We start from the raw sequence: 19,898 nt of genomic DNA, 5'->3' as shown, positions 1-19,898 counted from the left end.
CAGAGAAACAGCCCCAAAGTATAATGTTGCCACCCCCATGCATCAGAGTAGGTATGGTGTTCTTTGGATGCAACCCAGCATTCTGTCTACTCCAAACACGACGAGTTTTGTTTCTACCAAACAGTTCTAGTTTGTGTTCATCAGACCATATGACATTCTCCCAATACTCTTATGAATAATCCAAATGCTCTCTAGTAAAGTTCAGACGGGCCTAGACATGTACAGGCTTAAGCAGGGGAACCCATCTGGCACTGCAAGATCTGAGTCCCTGGTGCGTAGTGTGTTACTGATGGTAGCCTTTGTTACTGTGGTCCCAGCTCTATGCAGGTCATTCAATAGGTCCCTCCATGTGTGTCATGTACCCACTTCTCAGCACTTGACTTGGGGTTGCGCCTGCAAGGGTTAATGTATCTCCTCTCACTCAGTCCAGCATTCAACCTCTGTTCTATGCTGCAGTGGGAGCATAAATCACACCCCGACACAGACCACACACCCCGCTTCATACAGGCTGACACCACTCACCGAATACACGGGTGATGAATCCCAGAAATATTACTACTATATGCCAATCACCAGGGTCACACACTCTAAGGCTATGGATTCTGTAGAGCGTACAAGGTTCAACCTTATTAAAATTTTAGCTTTAATAGAAAATGTACAGGGCTTACAATAAAGGAATATAAAAATATGGAAATTAAATGTCATATACAAATATGCAAAAACAGTGGTAAAATAAAAGTGAGAAACTTACAGAAATATCTAAACTTTGTAGTCTGGCTTTCTGCTCCCTGAGGGGGGGGATGAATATGGAATGGCTCACAACAGCTTGGTTGTCCCTCAGTGTGTGATCATATTTCTTTATGTAAATGCCTAATTTATAGATTTAACCTGAAGATCAGATTTCTAGACCAGCCTCTCATGTTAATATTCTAATTGCTGGTTTGTGACTGGATCATTGCAACTCTACCAATGAATACAATAAATAGATCATGTCAGGCTGCCATTTGTCATCTCTCTTCACAGGCACCAGAAGGAGTGAAATGCTTCCACTCTGTGTGTTCTCAGGAACGCCCCCCTGGGGTTGAGATCAGGAAGACTGTCTTTTTCTCAGGATAACATAGGTCATGACCTTTGTGAAGAGCTGCAGCCTAGAACAGATACTAAGTTACTGCTGGTCATACATCTATAAGTATACATATTTCACTACAGTGTGGTTCTGGGATTTTTGCTCACCGTTCTTGTGATCATTTTGATCCTATGGGGTGAGATCTTGCATAGAGCCCCAGATCGAGGAAGATTATCAGTGGCCTTGTATGTCTTCCATTTTATTATTATTGCTTATTATTTCATCACACCAAGCTGCTTGCCTATTGCAGATTCAGTCTGTTCCCAGCCTGGTGCACAGCTACAATTTTGTTTCTGGTGTCCTTCGACAGCTCTTTGGTCTTCACCATAGTGGAGTTTGACTGAGGTTGTGGACAGGTGTCTTTTATACTGATGACAAGTTCAAACAGGTACCGTTACTACAGGTAATGAGTGGAGGACAAAGGAGCCTCTTAAAGAAGAAGTTACAGGTCTGTGAGAGCCAGAAATCTTGCATGTTTTAAGTGACCAAATACTTATTTCTCCTTCACCTCATTGGGGAACACAGGACCATGGGTGTTATGCTGCTGCCACTAGAAGGCTGACACTAAGTGAATACAAAAGGATTAGCTCCTCCTCTGCAGTATACACCCAACCGCTGGCTCCAGCCAAACCAGTTTGTGCGGCCCCCACTGCATCACCACTGACAAAAAGCAGTGATGGAAGGAGGCGGACGATCCCTCTCCAACTCCCTGACAAAGGGATGGTGGATGGAGGGTTCCTGCACCGTTCACGCTGCAGCAGCTAACCTTGCTGCAGAGCAGCTCCGCCCACTGCATCGCATCATGCAAGTGGCTCCACTCACACACTTAGCGCTTCTCACTCAGGGCGAGACTGCTTCTGCTATTCCTGGCAGCCATTTTTTTCTTACTGGCTGCCTTTCTGCACATGTAGCAGGGTGATTCTGCCCTGGCTGCATTCTCATTTCTGCAACTCCCGGTGGACATCACACGTCATCCAGCCCGATTTCTACTGAGTGGCCTGTGGAGAGGAGCACAGGGCACTGGGAGGACTGTCTCACAAGGCCACAGGACCTAGTTAAGAGCTGAGCTGTGATACAAATACACAGACATCTCATTGGCTCTTCTCTGCAGTATTGCACTGGGGATTAGCCACGACCCTCTCTATTGGGGCATTTAGCAGAGTCAGGACATACTGGGGTAACACCATGTCACTCTCTAAGACATCCAAGAGGGCTAACAAAATACATAGTGTTTTTTACCTCATGCACCACCTGTCAAACTATGTTGCCACGGGGACAGAGTACACCACTCTGCAATGCCTGTGATCCTGAATGCACTCAGGAGCCCTCTGCCAATGAGTTCCATGAAGGGTAAAATATTCTGATGTTTGCTTTTGAAATTATTTGGTAAAAGTCCAAAAAGCAATGCTTAGTCTACACTGCAGAAAGAACATCAAACCATCAGCATGAGCATCTGTTCATTTTTGCTTCAATTAATTCTGCTCCGTCTTAAGCATAATCCAGGAGAGAAGGAAACATTGCAAGAAAAAAATTTAGAAATGTGTTTTAATTTTTCTTGAAGAAAATTCATGAATTAAGATAGGGTAATATGGCATATGTAGAATTTAATCTTGATGTGAATGTGATTATAAAATTGGTGACAATCTGCAACACTGCTCTAATATAATGTAAATTTTGTGGATTTGAAAATCTCTACATGATCTAAATGTTGGACAGATTTTTGAACTGGAGTTTTTGAACTGTAAATCGTTGCAGATTTTTTTAGTGCGCAATGTACCACAAAAATCTGTGACAAATCGAGCACATCAATAATCACCTAAAGGGTTTTCCAGGTTTATGCCAAATGGACTGATTTAGTTAATGTTATTAACTAAAATAAGGAAATAATTAACTACTCCTTGAATCCCTGCTTGCTTCAGTGCAATCTCTTTGGTGGTCTCCGAGGTGATGATATAGTCCTATCCATTAGTCACCTGATTTCAGCCAATCACTGGCCCCAGTGGTCACTTGCTGTACACGCAAACGTACATGAGGCCATTGATTGCTTATGGCACTTGGGTAACTGATGGACGTCACAACTTTCAGCATGAGCAGGTGCAGAGTGGCATAGGCTTCAAGTGGGTATGGAATTCTTTTCTTTTCATAACATTCCCTACTTATTGCCAATGCTGTAGGAAAATGATCTAAGAATACTCTGAACATAACTGTATATTTTAATGCTAATAACTAGAGCCATTACATTAAAACCAATATGTTAACTTTTCAGATTTTACAGTTTTAATCTGCACTAAAACAATGTAGATTTCTTGACACCAACTCCCTCTTTTGAAGGGAATTTCTAGTCATCACTAGAACAAAAAAAAACAATTAGTCACACTTTCTTTAGAAAAAGTCTCTTACTGTTAATAATATAATCTTTATGTTTATTGTCTGTAGGGTCAGAATGGAGAACCAGGAGGTAAAGGAGATAAGGGTGGTCCTGGTGAAAGAGGAGAGTCTGGTCCTCCAGGTGTTGCTGGAACTGCGGGTGGTCCTGGCCCTGCTGTGAGTTGTCTTATATATATATATATATATATATATATATACAGTATATATATATATATATACTGTATATATATATATATTGTTTAATTTCTACCTCCACATATTATTAGTGTGCAAAATTATACTTTATTTTGCTTCAGAATGTATAGCATATCTGCTTATTTAAAGTTTTACCTTCAATCTTCTTAATCACAGGGTGGTCCCGGTCCTCAAGGAACTAAAGGTGACCGCGGTGGTCCAGGCTTACCTGTAAGCAAATAAGTATTATGTTACTGTATTTTGTTATAATTAGAATTATAGTTTGTAAACATATGAATGAATTGTATTGTAAACTGTCATTGTATTGGATTAATTGGAAGTTAATTAGAAATGTATGATTACAATAAATAATTTGAGCACTATGGGCCCAATTCATCACGTTGTTTTTTGCCAGAATTCTATCGTAAAAACACATGCAATGTCCCTTTTTTTGTTACAAAATGTGGCGTTTTTTTGCCGCTTTTGGCCAGCTCCGCTAACTTTTAGAAAAATGGATGGAGATGAGGAGGGACAAAGCATGAACAAACGCACCAGACTATCATGATCATGATTGCTATTAATGTGATAGAATTTACACCAAACAGTTACACCAGTTCCTGACCGGAGTAACATTTCAGGAAGTTGTACATGGCAGTTGAATAGGCATGCCTCTTTTTTAATTTGGCACATCCTAATTCTGCGCACAGTGCATCAAGACTAATCGGCTCCTAGATTTTGCTCCATGATCAGCCTCTGGCAATTGGATTTTCATATATGCATATTGTAATATTACAAAAAATTAATTATGTCTTTAAATTAGTATGTTAATCGGTTTAATTGTTTTAAGCATTTTTGCATCTCATGGCTAAAATAAAAAAGTCAAGTTTTTTCAAAATCAATTTTTAGTAAGGGCATGCCAGCTACAAAGTAAGATTAAAATTGACATTAAAAAATGCAAAAATGTACTTCAAGTTTTCCAAAGCCAATGTCAGTCATTTGAGAATTTTATTATTTAAGCAAATTATATTTTTAACATCAACATAGTCTGCAACTCTGTACAGAGATAGTCATCCCTCTCCATTGCCCGTGTCCCTATTGGGGTTGAAAATCTAAATTTCAAATTTACCTATTGGGATGCCTTTAGAGAGTGCGACGAAAAGCAAAAACACAGACAGCATACTGTACAAAATTCATAAAGTATAACCCTATGTTGTCTTGTCCTTACTAGATAACACAGAAACCAGATAAATCAGAATAAAATAAAGGAATAAGGAAGATGCATCCTTTTAATCGTGTATATACTGTATATATACGATATATATATATATATATATACATATTGCCCAAAAAAATAAAGGGAACACTATTCCATTTGCAACAGGCTGTTTGTGTTCCCTTTATTTCTTTTAGCCATATATATATATATATATATATATATATATTCAAGAGGATTTTGAAGGTTAACGAAAGTCTGAATTAATTAAATTAGAAAAAGTAAATAATTGACATAGGTAGTTTCATTCTCTGACTTCATAAAGTTTCATTATATTTGCTTGACACCTTTCAGGGTGCTGCTGGTTTCCCTGGTGCTCGTGGTTTACCCGGATCTCCCGGTTCTAATGTAAGTAGCCACTTGTGTAAAAACAAAACTTAGTCAGTTTTTACAGACAGATGACATATATCAGTGACAATTAAATATATGATCCTACTAAATATTTTAACAATATTTAGCACAGTTCCTATACACATAGCTCTAGAATACCATTCAGAATAGCATTAACATTACGGTACATTACTGCAGTATATGGCAAGATTGATTTCTTAACAAATGCTTTTCCTTAACTCACTCACTAATTAGCTAGCAAATATTGGACAGACACACATGACAATAATTATGCCATTTATTCTTCCTTTTTATATGAAAGAATGATTGTTGCTTGTGGCAGATAATAATAATGGTTTATTTAAATCAATGCTCTCACTTAAGTTAAGCTTTAATAAGAAACTCTTTCTTATCAAAAGGGCAATGCTGGTCCTCCTGGTTCTCCTGGTGGCCCAGGAAAAGATGGCCCTCCAGGTCCAGCAGGCAGTCTTGGAGCTCCTGGTAGTGCAGGTTCTGCAGGTCCAAAGGGTGAGCCAGGTCAACCAGGAGAGAGGGGTCAACCAGGTTCTCGAGGAGAAGTGGTAAGTATTTCTTATGTTATTTCAGCTGAACACTGACATGAACAGTGAGTGTGAATCATTAAGACATTTAAATATTTTCTATATTTCTTACTTTCTTCCACAGGGTGCAGCAGGACCTCCTGGTCCTGCTGGCCTAGTTGGTGGCCGTGGCATGGTGGGTTTACCTGGCTTACAGGGTAGATTAGGTGCTGCTGGCCCTCCAGGTAGTAAGGTAGGTTATGATTCATTGTTTATGCAAGATATTATCAAGATTTCAAATATTATATTTGAATAGTTTTTTACTTGTTGCATATACTAACCCACATACCATAATAACTTGACATTACCATTTTGTGACATTATGTATGAAACTTTATACATATATCAAATATTTTAGGTTATTTACATCCAATACAACAGAATGTTTTATTTTTAAGGGTGAAGATGGTAAACCTGGTAGCAATGGGTCTCCTGGCGATCGTGGTTCTCCAGGTCCACCAGGTCCATCTGGTCTTAATGGCTCTCCTGGAGAAAGTGGACGAGATGTAAGTTACTTATATCTTGGTTGGTAGAAGAGAATGATTTCTATTATTTTTAAAGTAAATTCATTGCATAATGAAAAGAAACACTTTGTGGTGTTTTTATGCATTATTTAGAGTGAGATATATATTAATATTGATTTTCTTTATGGTCAGCTTATAAGTAAATATAATACATTTATTCATTAGGGTAATCCAGGTACTGATGGCTTGCCTGGACGGGATGGATCTTCTGGCTCTAAGGTATAAATGACTAATACTGCAATTTGCTAATAGTTTACCTAATCTCAATAAACTTTTGTTAATCTATTGTACCTTTGACTCTTTTCCAGGGGGACCGTGGTGAAAATGGCTCTCCTGGTGCTCCTGGATCTCCGGGCCATCCTGGTGCCCCAGGTCCTGTTGGTCCAGCAGGAAAATCAGGGGATAGAGGAGAAAATGTAAGTTATTTATTTAAGAATTATTTGCTTTACAATGTATAAACATATTTAGACCATTGATATACTATGATAAGTTATTATACTCTTTACAAAAAATAACTTAAAAATAACTCTAAATTGCTGTAAAATGTATCTGCTGGTATATAGTGCACCAACAATCATTTCCAAATATATATAGCACAGTTTTGTTTAGTCATACAGTTTCTTATATAAGACACTAATATAGTGCCACATTAGAAAAAGAATCTATACTTGTCTCCACATTTGGAAATAATTAATTAGATTGATTACCAAAATTAAAATTATTACATAATCTACTATCTCATTTTTGAGATGAGAGAAACATTGTCCATTCAACATTTCCTGTGGAAAACACTTGTGATGCTATACAGTAGTTTAATAGGAATAGTTGGTTATTTTTGGCTGTGTGTTTCCAAATCTGTTATATTCATGAGATGAATGCACACCCTCCACCGCTGTTTGATTTATTTCTCTCTATAAGGCTTGAGTCACACACAACGTATAAAAATCAGTCCATTTTTAACGGACCAGAATCGCACAAATGTTTCATGAATGTGTCATCCGATTGTCATGCGAGCATGCGATTTTCTCGCATTTAAGCATCCGTGTGACATCCGTATGGCATCCGTGTTGCGAGATTTTCTCGCCGGCTTGCAAAATGGACATATAATGGATCCCAATGACAGGTTATAACACAAACGAATAGATATATACACATAGAATACATATATATATATATATATATATATACATGTCATTGAGACACACACATATATATATATTTATATTTCATAGCGTTCTACATAGCAGAATAGTTGCTAAATCAATTGCCGGCTTCTGTAAAATCAATACAAAACCCGACATGAAATGACACATGGTTTACATACAGTAAAACATTTAATTTCATTTAGTTTTTTATATGTCTTTGACTAATAATTAGATTAGGGTGTGTGTGTAAAATTTGGGACATGTAGATGTTAAATTAAGGAGCTAATTTGTTGTAAAAAATTGCGTTGGCTCCCGTGGTAATTTCTCCACCAGAGGGAAAGTGAGTGTGTGAGAGCAGATATTAATAGCCTAGAGAGGGACCATTATTTTTGGGCCCCCCAGCTAAAAAATATCTGCCCCCATGCACCCCAGAAAAGACCTATCCATTATTAACCCTAGAATAGTAAAGGGTTAAAAACACACACAAACAGACCTTAATTAAAAATTCTTTTATTGAAATAATGACACCAAATTTTTGACCAAATTAATTCATCTGCTAATCCAAAAAAAAAGCCATGGATCTGTAAAAAAAATAAATTAAAAAAACAACAATATACATACCTCTCGGCCATTCAGTCAGGTCCCTCGCTGCAATTTATCAGAAGGGGTTAACTAGTTTACAATGGAGACCGGTGCTAATGCGACCGGCCTCACTGTAAACCACTTCTGAATGAATTAGTTCATCTCTGTGCAGCCACCCCGGCTGACCGGAGATGAACTAATGAGCGTGGGAAAGTTTCTGAACTTTTTCCCACGCTCATCAGTTCACCTCAGGTCAGCCAGGGGACTCCGCGCAGCCTCACAGATGTCAGCAGTAGTCAGTGTGGCTGCGTGGAGTCCCACTGGTGTCATTATTTAATTAAAAGAATTTTTAATTAATGTCTGTGTGTGTTTTTTAACCCTTTACTATTCTAGGGTTAATAATGGATAGGTGTGTTATTGACACCATTCCATTATTAACCCGGTTTAATGTCTTATTAACCTATTAGCCACCGCTACAGGGCAATGGGAATAGAGAGGCTAAGTGCCAGAAAAGGCGCATCTTATTGATGCGCCTTTTCTGGGGTGGCTGGGGACAGATTTTTTTTAGCCGGGAGGGGGCAAAAACAATGGTCCCTCTCTAGGCTATTAATATCTACCCTCACTCACTGGCTTTCCCTCTCTGGTGGACAAATTACCGCAGGAGCCGACACAATTTTTTTCAATGAATTAACCCCTTAATTTAACACCTACATGTCCCAAATTTTACACACATACCCTAATCTAATTATTAGCCACAGACATATAAAAACTAAATGAAACAAAATGGTTTACTGTATGTAAAGCATGTGTCATTTCATGTTGGGTTTTGTATTGATTTTACAGAGGCCGACAATTAATTTAGCGGCTATTAGGCTATGTAGAATTCTATGAACTACATATACAGTATATATATATATATATATATGCGTGTGTCTCAATGACTTGTGTGTCTATATATCTAATATATAAAGCTCAAAGTGTGTATGTATGTATGTATGTATGTATGTGTGTATGTGTGTGTGTATGTCCGGGATAGGCATCCGCACAGTCGCAGCTACAGCCACAAAATTTGGCACAGTCACACGTCTGGACCCCGAGAGCGTCCTAAGCTATGTTGTGAGGCGAAATTTTAACCCCGCGCAATCCAATTCACCAAACAATTTTGCCCCTATCTACATACTGGGGAAAAAGTGTGTGCGTGTCAAGCCCCGCCCCTCATGATGTCATAATGCCCCTATCTACATAATGGGGAAACAGTGTGTGCGTATCAAGCCCCGCCCCTCATTATGATGTCACAATGGTTGCCATGGCGACGCTGATGTCATCATAGGTTGCAAGCCCCGCCGCTCACTTATGATGTCATAATGGTTGACTATGAAATGGATGATGTGTGATGGGTATAGAGGCACTGGACTATGGGATGGAGGATATGTATGATGGGTATATGGGCACGGGACTATGGGATGGAGGATGTGTGATGGGTATATGGGCACGGGACTATGGGATGGAGGATATGTATGACGGGTATATGGGCACGGGACTATGGGATTGAGGATATGTATGATGGGTATATGGGCACGGGACTATGGGATGGAGGATATGTATGATGGGTATATGGGCATGGGACTATGAGATGAAGGATGTGTGATGGGTATATGGGCACTCGACTATGGGATGGCGACTTTGTATGATGGGTATATGGGCATGAGACTATGGGATGGAGAATATGTATGATGGGTATATGGGCATGGGACTATGGGATGGAGGATGTGTGATGGGTATATGGGCACTCGACTATGGGATGGAGGATATGTATGATGGGTATATGGGCATGGGCCTATGGGATCGTGGATATGTATGATGGGTATATGGACACGGGACTATGGGATGGAGGATAATTATAATTTGTTATAACTAACCACAGTTAGTTACTATGCCCGGGCAGCGCCGGGCTCTTCAGCTAGTCTAATATATAAAGCTCAAGTGTGTGTATGTATGTATGTATGTATGTATGTGTGTGTGTGTGTGTGTGTGTGTATGTCCGGGATTGGCATCCGCACCATCACAGCTACAGCCACAAAATTTGGCACAGTCACATGTCTGGACCCCGAGAGTGTCCTAGGCTATGTTGTGAGGTGAAATTTTAACCCCGCACGTTCCAATTCACCAAACAATTTTGCCCCTATCTACATAATGGGGAAAAAGTGTGTGTGTATCAAGCCTCGCCCCTCATTATGATGTCATAATGATTGCCATGGCGACGCTGATGTCATCATAGGTTGCAAGCCCTGCCGCTCATTATGATGTCATAATGGTCGACTATGGGAAGGAGGATGTGTGATGGGTATATGGGCACTGGACTATGGGATGGAGGATATGTATGATGGGTATATGGGCATGGGACTATGAGATGAATGATGTGTGATGGGTATATGGGCATGGGACTATGGGATGGAGGATGTGTGATGGGTATATGGGCACTCGACTATGGGATGGAGGACATGTATGATGGGTATATGGGCACGGGCCTATGGGATCGTGGATATGTATGATGGGTATATGGGCTCGGGACTATGGGATGGAGGATGTGTGATGGGTATATGGGCACTGGACTATGGGATGGAGGATATGTATGATGGGTATATGGGCACGGGACTATGGGATGGAGGATGTGTGATGGGTATATGGGCACAGGACTATGGGATGGCGGATATGTATGATGGGTATATGAGCACGGGACTATGGGATGGAGGATATGTATGATGGGTATATGGGCATGGGACTATGGGATGGAGGATGTGTGATGGGTATATGGGCACTCGACTATGGGATGGAGGATATGTATGATGGGTATATGGGCACGGGCCTATGGGATCGTGGATATGTATGATGGGTATATGGGCACGGGACTATGGGATGTAGGATAATTATAATTTGCTATAACTAACCACAGTTAGTTACTATGCCCGGGCAGCGCTGGACTCTTCAGCTAGTATATATATATGTATTCTATGTGTATATATCTATTCTTTCAATTTTTTATTAAACCTGTCAGTGTGATTTTACTGTATCGCAAAATGAATTGCCTGCTTTTGTTAAAGGACACCGGTGCATATTTCTCGCAAGTCACACTTGTGGCCCGTACGTAATACGATTTTTTTCTCGCACCCATAGACTTGCATTGGCGAGTCCGATCCAATATTCGGTGACAATCGCAGCATGCTGCCATTTTCTCAGCCCGATTAAAATGGGCAAGAAAAAATCGAATGATGGGAGCTGCCCCATAGATTAACATTGGGCCGAGTGCAATGCGATGTTTTATCACATTGCACTCGTCCGTTTTTCTCGCTAGTGTGACTCCGGCCTTACTGTAACATTACTGTGAATCAGAGATGGGTGTGGCAGGGGATCTGATATCTCATTAATGCACTGGAATTCTGGCTAACAACCCTTGCATTGCTGAAATTAGTCTGTCACTGCTTTCTGCTGCCAATTGAGAAGACAAAAAAAACAAGTTGACAGGTTATTTTTTAAGAGTGGTATTCTCACCAAAATCATCCACTTTCATATAGGGTCATAACCTTTGATATGATTGGATAGGGTTACTTGTTGAATATTACCAATTCAAAAGCATAATAATCAAGATTTTTACTTTTGTGTTCTTAGATACGAAAACAAATTTTCATGCACGCTTTCTTTTTTAGGGTCCATCTGGTCCTGCTGGTTCTGCTGGTCCTGCTGGTGCTCGAGGTCTCCCAGTAGGTTTTCAAGCATTTCTTTGATTGCACACATATACAGTAGAATCTGTAATAAATATATACATAAATATATGTGTATACAGTATATACAGTATATATATATATATATATATATATATAAATATGTTTATATACACAGGAAATGTGTATATATATATATACAGTATATATATATATATATATATATATATATACAGCTCTGGCAAAAATTAAGAGACCGCACAGTTTTATAAAAATAAGCTTCTCTACATATCTGACAGCCATTCCATTTCAGTGTCAGTTGAATTCCAACCAGAGGACACCTCATTCTACTTAATGTGCTTCTGATTAGGTGATCACCTGAACCAGATCTCATTTAACGAAGGAAAGTATAAAAAACCCTGCTGTGGTGTTCACATTCCTCTTGCAGTAGGACAAGCTGGATGGCAAAACAAGTGCTAGTAATATCCCAAAAGTAATAGGAATGAAAAAATAACTTCTAACCATGCCAAAGGAGTTCAAAAGAAAAGTCTTGAGTGAGGAAAAGAAGGGTTCAATTCTGGCTTTACTACCAGAGGGATACAGTGAACGTCTTGTTGCCTCCATCCTTAAAATTTCTAAGATGGTAGTCCATTACAACAAAGTGAAGCAGACAGACATTGGGGACAACAAAGCTACAGAATGGCAGAGGGTCGAGAACGACGCTCCACTGATTGGGATGACATCATCTTATTCGAATGTCACTCAGCAACCGCAGGATGACATCAAGTGACCTACAAAAGGGATGGCAAACGGCAGCTGGGGTGAAGTGCACGGCAAGAACAGTTCGTAGCAGGCTCCTAGAGGCAGGGCTCAAGTCATGTAAAGCTAGAAAAAAGCCTTTCATCAATGGGAAGCAAAAGAGAGCCAGGCTGAAGTTTGCCAAAGACCATAAGGATTGGACCATAGAGGACTGGAGTAAGGAAATCTTCTCTGATGAGTCTAATTTTCCAACACCTAGTCGACAAATGGTTAGACGGAGCCCTGGAGAGGCGTACAAGCCACAGTGTCTTGCACACACTGTGAAATTTGGTGGAGGATTGGTGATGATCTGGCGTTGCTTAGCAAGGCTGGAATTCGGCAGGTTAATCTTTGCGAAGGACTTATGAATCAAGCCACATACAAGGTTATCCTGGAAAAACAGTTGTTTCCTTCAGCTCAGGCAATGTTACCAAACTCTGAGGACTGGCTTTTCCAGCAGGACAATGTGCCATGCCACAAAGCTAGGTCAATCAATGTGTGGATGAAGGACCACCACATCAAATCCCTGTCATGGCCAGCCCAATCTCCATACCTGAACCCCATTGAAAATCTCTGTAATGTAATCAAGAGGAAGACAAATAGTCACAAGCCATCAAACAAAGAAGAACTGCTTAAATTTTTGCACCAGGAGTGGCATAAGGTCACCCAAAAGCAGTGTGAAAGACTGGTGGAAAGCATGCCAAGACGCATAAAAGCTTTGATTAAAAATCATGGTTATTCAACAAAATATTGATTTTTGAACTCTTCCTGAGTTAAAACATTAGTATTGTTGCTGCTAAATGATTATGAACTTGTTTTCTTAGCATTATTTGAGGTCTGCAAGCACTGCATTTTTTGTTATTTTGACCATTTCTCATTTTCTGAAAATAAATATAAAATTTAGTGCTTGGAAATTCAAAGACATTTTGTTATCTAATATATAAAGCTCAAGTGTGTATGGGATGGAGGATATGTATAATGGGTATATGGGAACGGGACTATGGGATGGAGGATGTGTGATGGGTATATGGGCAATGGACTATGGGATGGAGGATATGTATGATAGGTATATGGGCACGTGCCTATGGGATCGTGAATATGTATGATGGGTATATGGGCACGGGACTATGGGATGAAGGATAATTATAATTTACTATAACTAACCACAGTTAGTTACTATGCCCGGGCAGCGCCGGGCTCTTCAGCTAGCATATAATATAATAGAGTAGGCTCTCACACTCTCAGATACCTGCTTGTATATACATGGCATGGGATTTTAGATCAAAACAACATGTTGTCTATTGTTCATCATAAACTTTACAGCTCCAAAATCAAAACATCCTTCCTTCAAGATCAATGGATAACATAAACAGTTCTTTTCTTCAGGCAGATGAAACAACATAAATGTAGCAGCCTCACCAACCTTGGTATTCCCAGCAGCAGTTCACACTTGTATTCAATGCGTTCATCAAACAAACACCTTTCGGTTTGACTCCAGAACAATTCTCTTTGCAGAGCAGACTAACCAGCAGCTCTGCCTTTCTCCAATCTCAACACACTTTACACTGCTGAGCTATCCCAGCTGCAGTTATTTGGCCTGTAAACCTCATAAAGGACCACAGGATCGACTCTTCCCAACAAGGTTGTTTTGGTTTCTCAAAATCCAGTTACATTAAACCCGCTCAGTGATGTAGTATTATTGGTACAGCTTACATTATCAACAAATATCTACCATCGGGGATCTTACCTTCTGCTTTCCTACACTGTATGTATATATATATATATATATATATATTTATATATAGAGAGAGAGAGAGTGAGAGAAAGAAAAGAGACAGTTAATGTTGGTTTAGAAGCTAATGGTACACTCTTGATGTTTTCTCTAGGGTCCTCAGGGTACACGTGGTGATAAAGGTGAAGCAGGAGAGCGTGGCACAAACGGAATTAAAGGTCATCGTGGATTCCCTGGCAACCCTGGTCTTCCTGGTCCTCCTGTGAGTTTATATCAAAATTCATTCAAAAATTCTTATGTTGATCAATTATAATTAAAAAATATGAGTTAAAATTGATTTCTTTAAAAAATAGTTCACATCATGAATAATGCTCACTCTTTGACTCTGCCAATGTTCACATGTATATGCAAGGATTTTTAAGAATTGAATACTTCTTTCTTATACAAGGGTTCTTCAGGAGAGCAAGGTACTGCTGGATCACCAGGTCCTCAAGGCCCTAGAGTAAGTAAATCTTTGCACTAAAAAGAACAATTTGGGGTATTGATTTAGGAATAAATAAAATGTTGAACTGGTTAATTAAATTATGGTTTTAGGGCTCACCAGGATCTAATGGAGCTCCTGGTAAAGATGGCACTAGTGGTTATCCTGGACCCCTGGGCCCTCCAGGTCCACGCGGTAGCAGAGGAGAACCTGGCTCAGAGGTAATTTCTATGTAAATATTTAGATGTGTGTATATTGTGTAGAATGATTCCAAAATTAGGAATTCTGGATTTAATACAATTATATAAAGAAAACAATCTAGCAGATTAGTTACTTCTGGAAATATGGCTATCAAACTAGCAATAGTGATAATTGTTCTGTATTTACTAGGGAGCAGCTGGTCAACCTGGACCACCGGGGCAGCCTGGCCCCCCAGGCTCTTGCTGTGATGGTGTAGTTACTCGTCCTTTAATCGGTGTAGAAAAGGGACCATCAGACCCATATTATGGTGACCAACCAATTGATGCAACAACAACATCTGAGATTATGTCGTCACTTAAATCCATTAATAGTCAAATAGAAAACATGATCAGTCCTGATGGAACCAGAAAGAACCCAGCTCGTAACTGTCGTGACCTAAAATTCTGTCATCCAGAGATGAAGAGTGGTAAGTAGTCCACTTTACCAATTGTTGAGACATTAAAAATGAGAATTTAAAATTCATCCATTTTTAAGATCTTGTAACTAATTTGTAAATCAAATGTACACATATCCATATGATAACAGTTGTGTTTCCATACATTCACAATCTATACATACTGTACATCACAAGTAAAAAAGCATCTCCCAAACAGATGCCAAAGCAACTAGAAACCTTTTTTGACACATCTATCAGAATATAGTTTCCATATCATTTATCAGATATGTGTATTGTACCTACCACAATTATGGATGAGCAGACCTGTGGAAGTTTAGGTTCTGGTACACAACCCTAACTTTATTCCAAAGTTTGGTTTGGGTACCAGAACTGTACCCAAATGTGAACCAGAACCCAAGCACCATTGAAAACAATGAAGGCCCGAACTTTTGAGTTGGAAAATCAATCTATGAACCCCGACTTTTAAGTTTGGGTTCGCTCATCTATAACCACAATGTGTCCAAATGTTGTAATCACCTCAGTAACTGCTTTAGACTAGGATTTAGAAATTATGTCCAAAATTATGTTTATATAACTGTGCTTCAAGCATGTGATGCTTGTTGAAACTCACCTATGGCAAGTAACAGGTGTGAGCAACATGAAAATCACACCTGAAACCAGATGAAAAGGGGTGAAGTGGACTCAATCTTTGCTTTGTGTGTGTGCCACACTAAGCATGAAGAACAGAAAAAGGAGAAGAGAATTGTCTTAGGATCCGAGAACCAACATATTTGAAAGATATCAACAATCTAAAGATTACAAGTCAATCTCCAGAGATCTTGATGTTCCTTTGTCTACGGTACGCCACATAATCAAAAAGTTTACAACTCATGGCACTGTAACTATTCTCCCTGGACAAGGACGGCAGAGAAAAATTGATGAAAGTTTGGAGTCCAGGATAGGATAAGCAGTGCCAATGAAGTTCCAGAGAAATTCAATCTGCCCTGTAGGCTCAGCGTGCATCAGTGTCAGGGCAAACTATCCATGAACATTTGAATGAAATGGAACGAAACGCTATGGCAGGAGACCCGGGATTACCCCACTGCTGACACAGACATAAAAAAGCTAGACTGCAGTTTGCCAAATGTATGTGAGTAAGCCAAAATCCTTCTAAGAAAGCATCTTGTGGACAGATGCGACCAAGACAGAGCTTTTTGCTAAAGCAACTCATTCTATGTTTTACCGAAAACAGAATGAGGCATACAAAGAAAAGAACACAGTATCTACTGTAAAATATGATGGAGGTTCAAAGATGTTTTAGGGTTGTTTGGCTGTGTCTGGCACCGGGTCTATGGCTGTGTGTAAGACATCATGAAATCAGAAGAGTGTCAAAGGATTTTGGGTCGCCATGTAGTGCCCATTGTCGGAAAGGTTTTGAACTGGGTCATGGGTCTACAAGCAAGACAATGACCCCAAACATACTTTAAGAAGGACCCAGAAATGGAAACAAAGCACTGCAGAGTCTGGATCTAAAACCTATTGAACACCTGTGCAGAGATCTTAAAATTGCTGTTGGGAGAAGGCACCCTTCAAATATGAGAGACCTGAAGTAGTGTGCAAAAGAAGAGTGGTCCAAAACTCTAGTTGAGATTTGTAAGAAGCTTGTTGATGGTTCTAGGAAACGGTTGATTGAAGTAATTTTTTCCAAAGAGTGTGGAACCAAATATTAAGTTGAGGGTGCCAACAGTTTTGTCATACCCATTTGTGGGGTTTTGTGTGAAATGACGTTCAGTTTGCCTGGTATATATGTATATAGCACAACATGTGTAATTGTAAAATTTTCTGGGCGAAATACTTAATTACCTGAAATATTTAAAGGGGTGTCAACACTTTAGGCCATGACTGTATATTTGCGTAAGTGTGTGTATATATGTGTATATATAAATATATATATATATATATATATATACTGTATATTTGTGTGTATATATTTATATACACACACATATGTACATATTTACAGTGCGTTGCGAAATTATTGGGCTCCCTGGAACTTTTCAACCTTTTCCCACATATCATGCTTCAAATATAAAGATACCAAATGTAAATTTTTGGTGAAGAATCAACAACAAGTGGAACACAATTGTGAAGTTGAACAAAATTTATTGGTTATTTTAAACTTTTGTGGAAATGTAAAAACTGAAAAGTGGGGCGTGCGATATTATTCGGCCCCTTTACTTTCAGTGCAGCAAACTCACTCCAGAAGTTCATTGTGGATCTCTGAATGATCCAATGTTGTCCTAAATGACTAATAATGATAAATATATTCTACCTGTGTGTAATCAGGTCTCCGTATAAATGCACCTGCTCTGTTTGATGCACAGACAGCATCATGAAGACCAAGGAACACAACAGGCAGGTCCGTGATACTGTTGTGGAGAAGTTTAAAGATGGATTTGTTTACAAAATGATTTCTAAAACTTTAAACATCCCAAAGAACACTGTGCAAGTGATCATATTAAAATGGAAGGAGTATCATACCACTGCAAATCTACCAAGACCCGGCCGTCCCTATAAACTTTCATCTCAAACAAGGAGAAGACTGATCAGAGATGCAGCCAAGAGGCCCATGATCACTCTGGATGAACTGCAGAGATCTACAGCTGGCTGAGGTGGGACTGTCTGTCCATAGGTCAACAATGTTAGAATCTGTTCAGTTTGTGACTGTCCGCCATTTTCTTGCAGTGTTCTGGCTGCTGTTTTTTTCCCCTGGTGCTGGGTTGTCCTGGGTCAGGTGATTGTATCACCCTTTATTAACCTGCACCTGTCTCCCATTCCTTGCTGGACAACAGTGTTAATCCGCTTGAAGTCTGGCTTGGAGCCTTGCTTTGCCTTCTGTGTTTTTAATTAGTGTTGTTCTGGGACCTCTGGTTCTGCTAGTCTTAGTTTCTGTTTTCAGTTTGTTTCTGCAGCCTTCTCTTTGCTTTCTATTAGGAGGTGACCTATTTTAGTACCCTGTCCTTGGATCTTGCAGGGATCCCCTTCCCCCCTATCTATAGTTCTTCGCTTGAGATTAACCTAGGATTGTCGGTGAGTCTATTCACAAGAAATGGGCCGCCCACTCCATCGTAGGGTATCAGCCTAGTCGCAGTGCAGGGTCAGTTTTCCCCCCTCCTACCTTAGTCCTGTGCTGCAGTACCGTAACAAACAATCAGTTATACACTGCACAAATCTAGCCTTTATGGAAGACTGGCAAGAAGAAAGCCATTTCTCAAAGATATCCATAAAAAGTGTTGTTTAAAGTTTGCAACAAGCCACCTGGGAGACACACCAAACATGTAGAAGAAGGTGCTCTGGTCAGATGAAACCAAAATCGAACTTTTTAGCAACAATGCCAAACGATATGTTTGGCGTAAAGGCAACACAGCTCATCACCCTGAACACACCATCCCCACTGTCAAACATTGTGGTGGCAGCATCATGGTTTATGCCTGCTCTTCTTCAGCAGGGACAGGGAAGATGGTTAAAATTGATGGGAAGATAGATGGAGCCAAATACAGGACCATTCTTGAAGAAAACCTGTTGGAGTCTGCAAAACTCCTGAGACTGGGATGGAGATTTGTCTTCCAACAAGACAATGATCCCAAACACAAAGCTAAATCTACAATGGAATGGTTCACAAATAAAGATATCCAGGTGTTAGAATGGCCAAGTCAAAGTCCAGACCTGAATCCATTCGAGAATCTGTGGAAAGAGCTGAAAACTGCTGTTCACAAACGATCTCCATCAAACCTCACTGAGCTTGAGCTCTTTGCCAAGGAAGAATGGGCAAGAATTTCAGTCTCTCGATGTACAAAACTGATAGAGACATACCCCAAGCGACTTGCAGCTGTAATCGCAGCAAAAGGTGGGCAACAAAGTATTAAGTTAAAGGGGCCGAATAATATTGCATGCCCCACTTTTCAGTTTTTGAATTTCAACAAAAATTTAAAATAACCAATAAATTTCTTTCATCTTCACAATTGTGTTCCATTTGTTGATTCTTCACCAAAAATTTAAATTTTGGTATCTTTATGTTTGAAGCATAATATGTGGGAAAAGGTTGAAACGTTCCAGGGAGCCGAATACTTTTGCAAAGCACTGTATATATATAGAGAGAGATAGCGATATAGATGGAGATATATATATATATATATATATACACACCAACTATACTCGTGTCTAAGCTGAGTTTTTCAACACTTTTTTTGTGCTGAAAACGCCCCCCTCATCTGTCCCAGAGGGCCGGTGGGGGAGAGGGAGCGGCGGAGCTGCGGGTTACAGAGGCAAGAGTCGGCGGCTGTAGCTAAAGCCTGTGCCACTACTGTAATAGTGTACAGTGACAGTGGAT

At 39.8% G+C, this 19,898-nt stretch overlaps 1 protein-coding gene across 1 annotated transcript in view; it reads left to right on the top strand.

Annotated features, from left to right (window-relative positions):
• The window catches only part of COL3A1 (collagen type III alpha 1 chain), a 200,447-nt gene that overhangs the window by 165,463 nt on the left and 15,086 nt on the right, over nt 1-19,898 (top strand). Inside the window, exons 36-48 of the mRNA XM_073558192.1 lie at nt 3,563-3,670; nt 3,866-3,919; nt 5,256-5,309; nt 5,711-5,872; nt 5,976-6,083; nt 6,289-6,396; nt 6,580-6,633; nt 6,723-6,830; nt 11,846-11,899; nt 14,545-14,652; nt 14,839-14,892; nt 14,985-15,092; nt 15,262-15,538. Coding sequence (XP_073414293.1) covers nt 3,563-3,670; nt 3,866-3,919; nt 5,256-5,309; nt 5,711-5,872; nt 5,976-6,083; nt 6,289-6,396; nt 6,580-6,633; nt 6,723-6,830; nt 11,846-11,899; nt 14,545-14,652; nt 14,839-14,892; nt 14,985-15,092; nt 15,262-15,538 — 1,357 coding nt within the window. The remainder of the gene's footprint in view (nt 1-3,562; nt 3,671-3,865; nt 3,920-5,255; nt 5,310-5,710; nt 5,873-5,975; nt 6,084-6,288; nt 6,397-6,579; nt 6,634-6,722; nt 6,831-11,845; nt 11,900-14,544; nt 14,653-14,838; nt 14,893-14,984; nt 15,093-15,261; nt 15,539-19,898) is intronic.

This window comes from Dendrobates tinctorius, unplaced genomic scaffold (assembly GCF_039654945.1).
Source record: "Dendrobates tinctorius isolate UK_male_01 unplaced genomic scaffold, ASM3965494v1 ptg000254l, whole genome shotgun sequence".
NCBI classification, from domain to species: Eukaryota; Metazoa; Chordata; class Amphibia; order Anura; family Dendrobatidae; genus Dendrobates; species Dendrobates tinctorius.
Note: the sequence above shows the minus strand (reverse complement) of the source record. Positions and strands in the feature narration are given on the sequence as shown.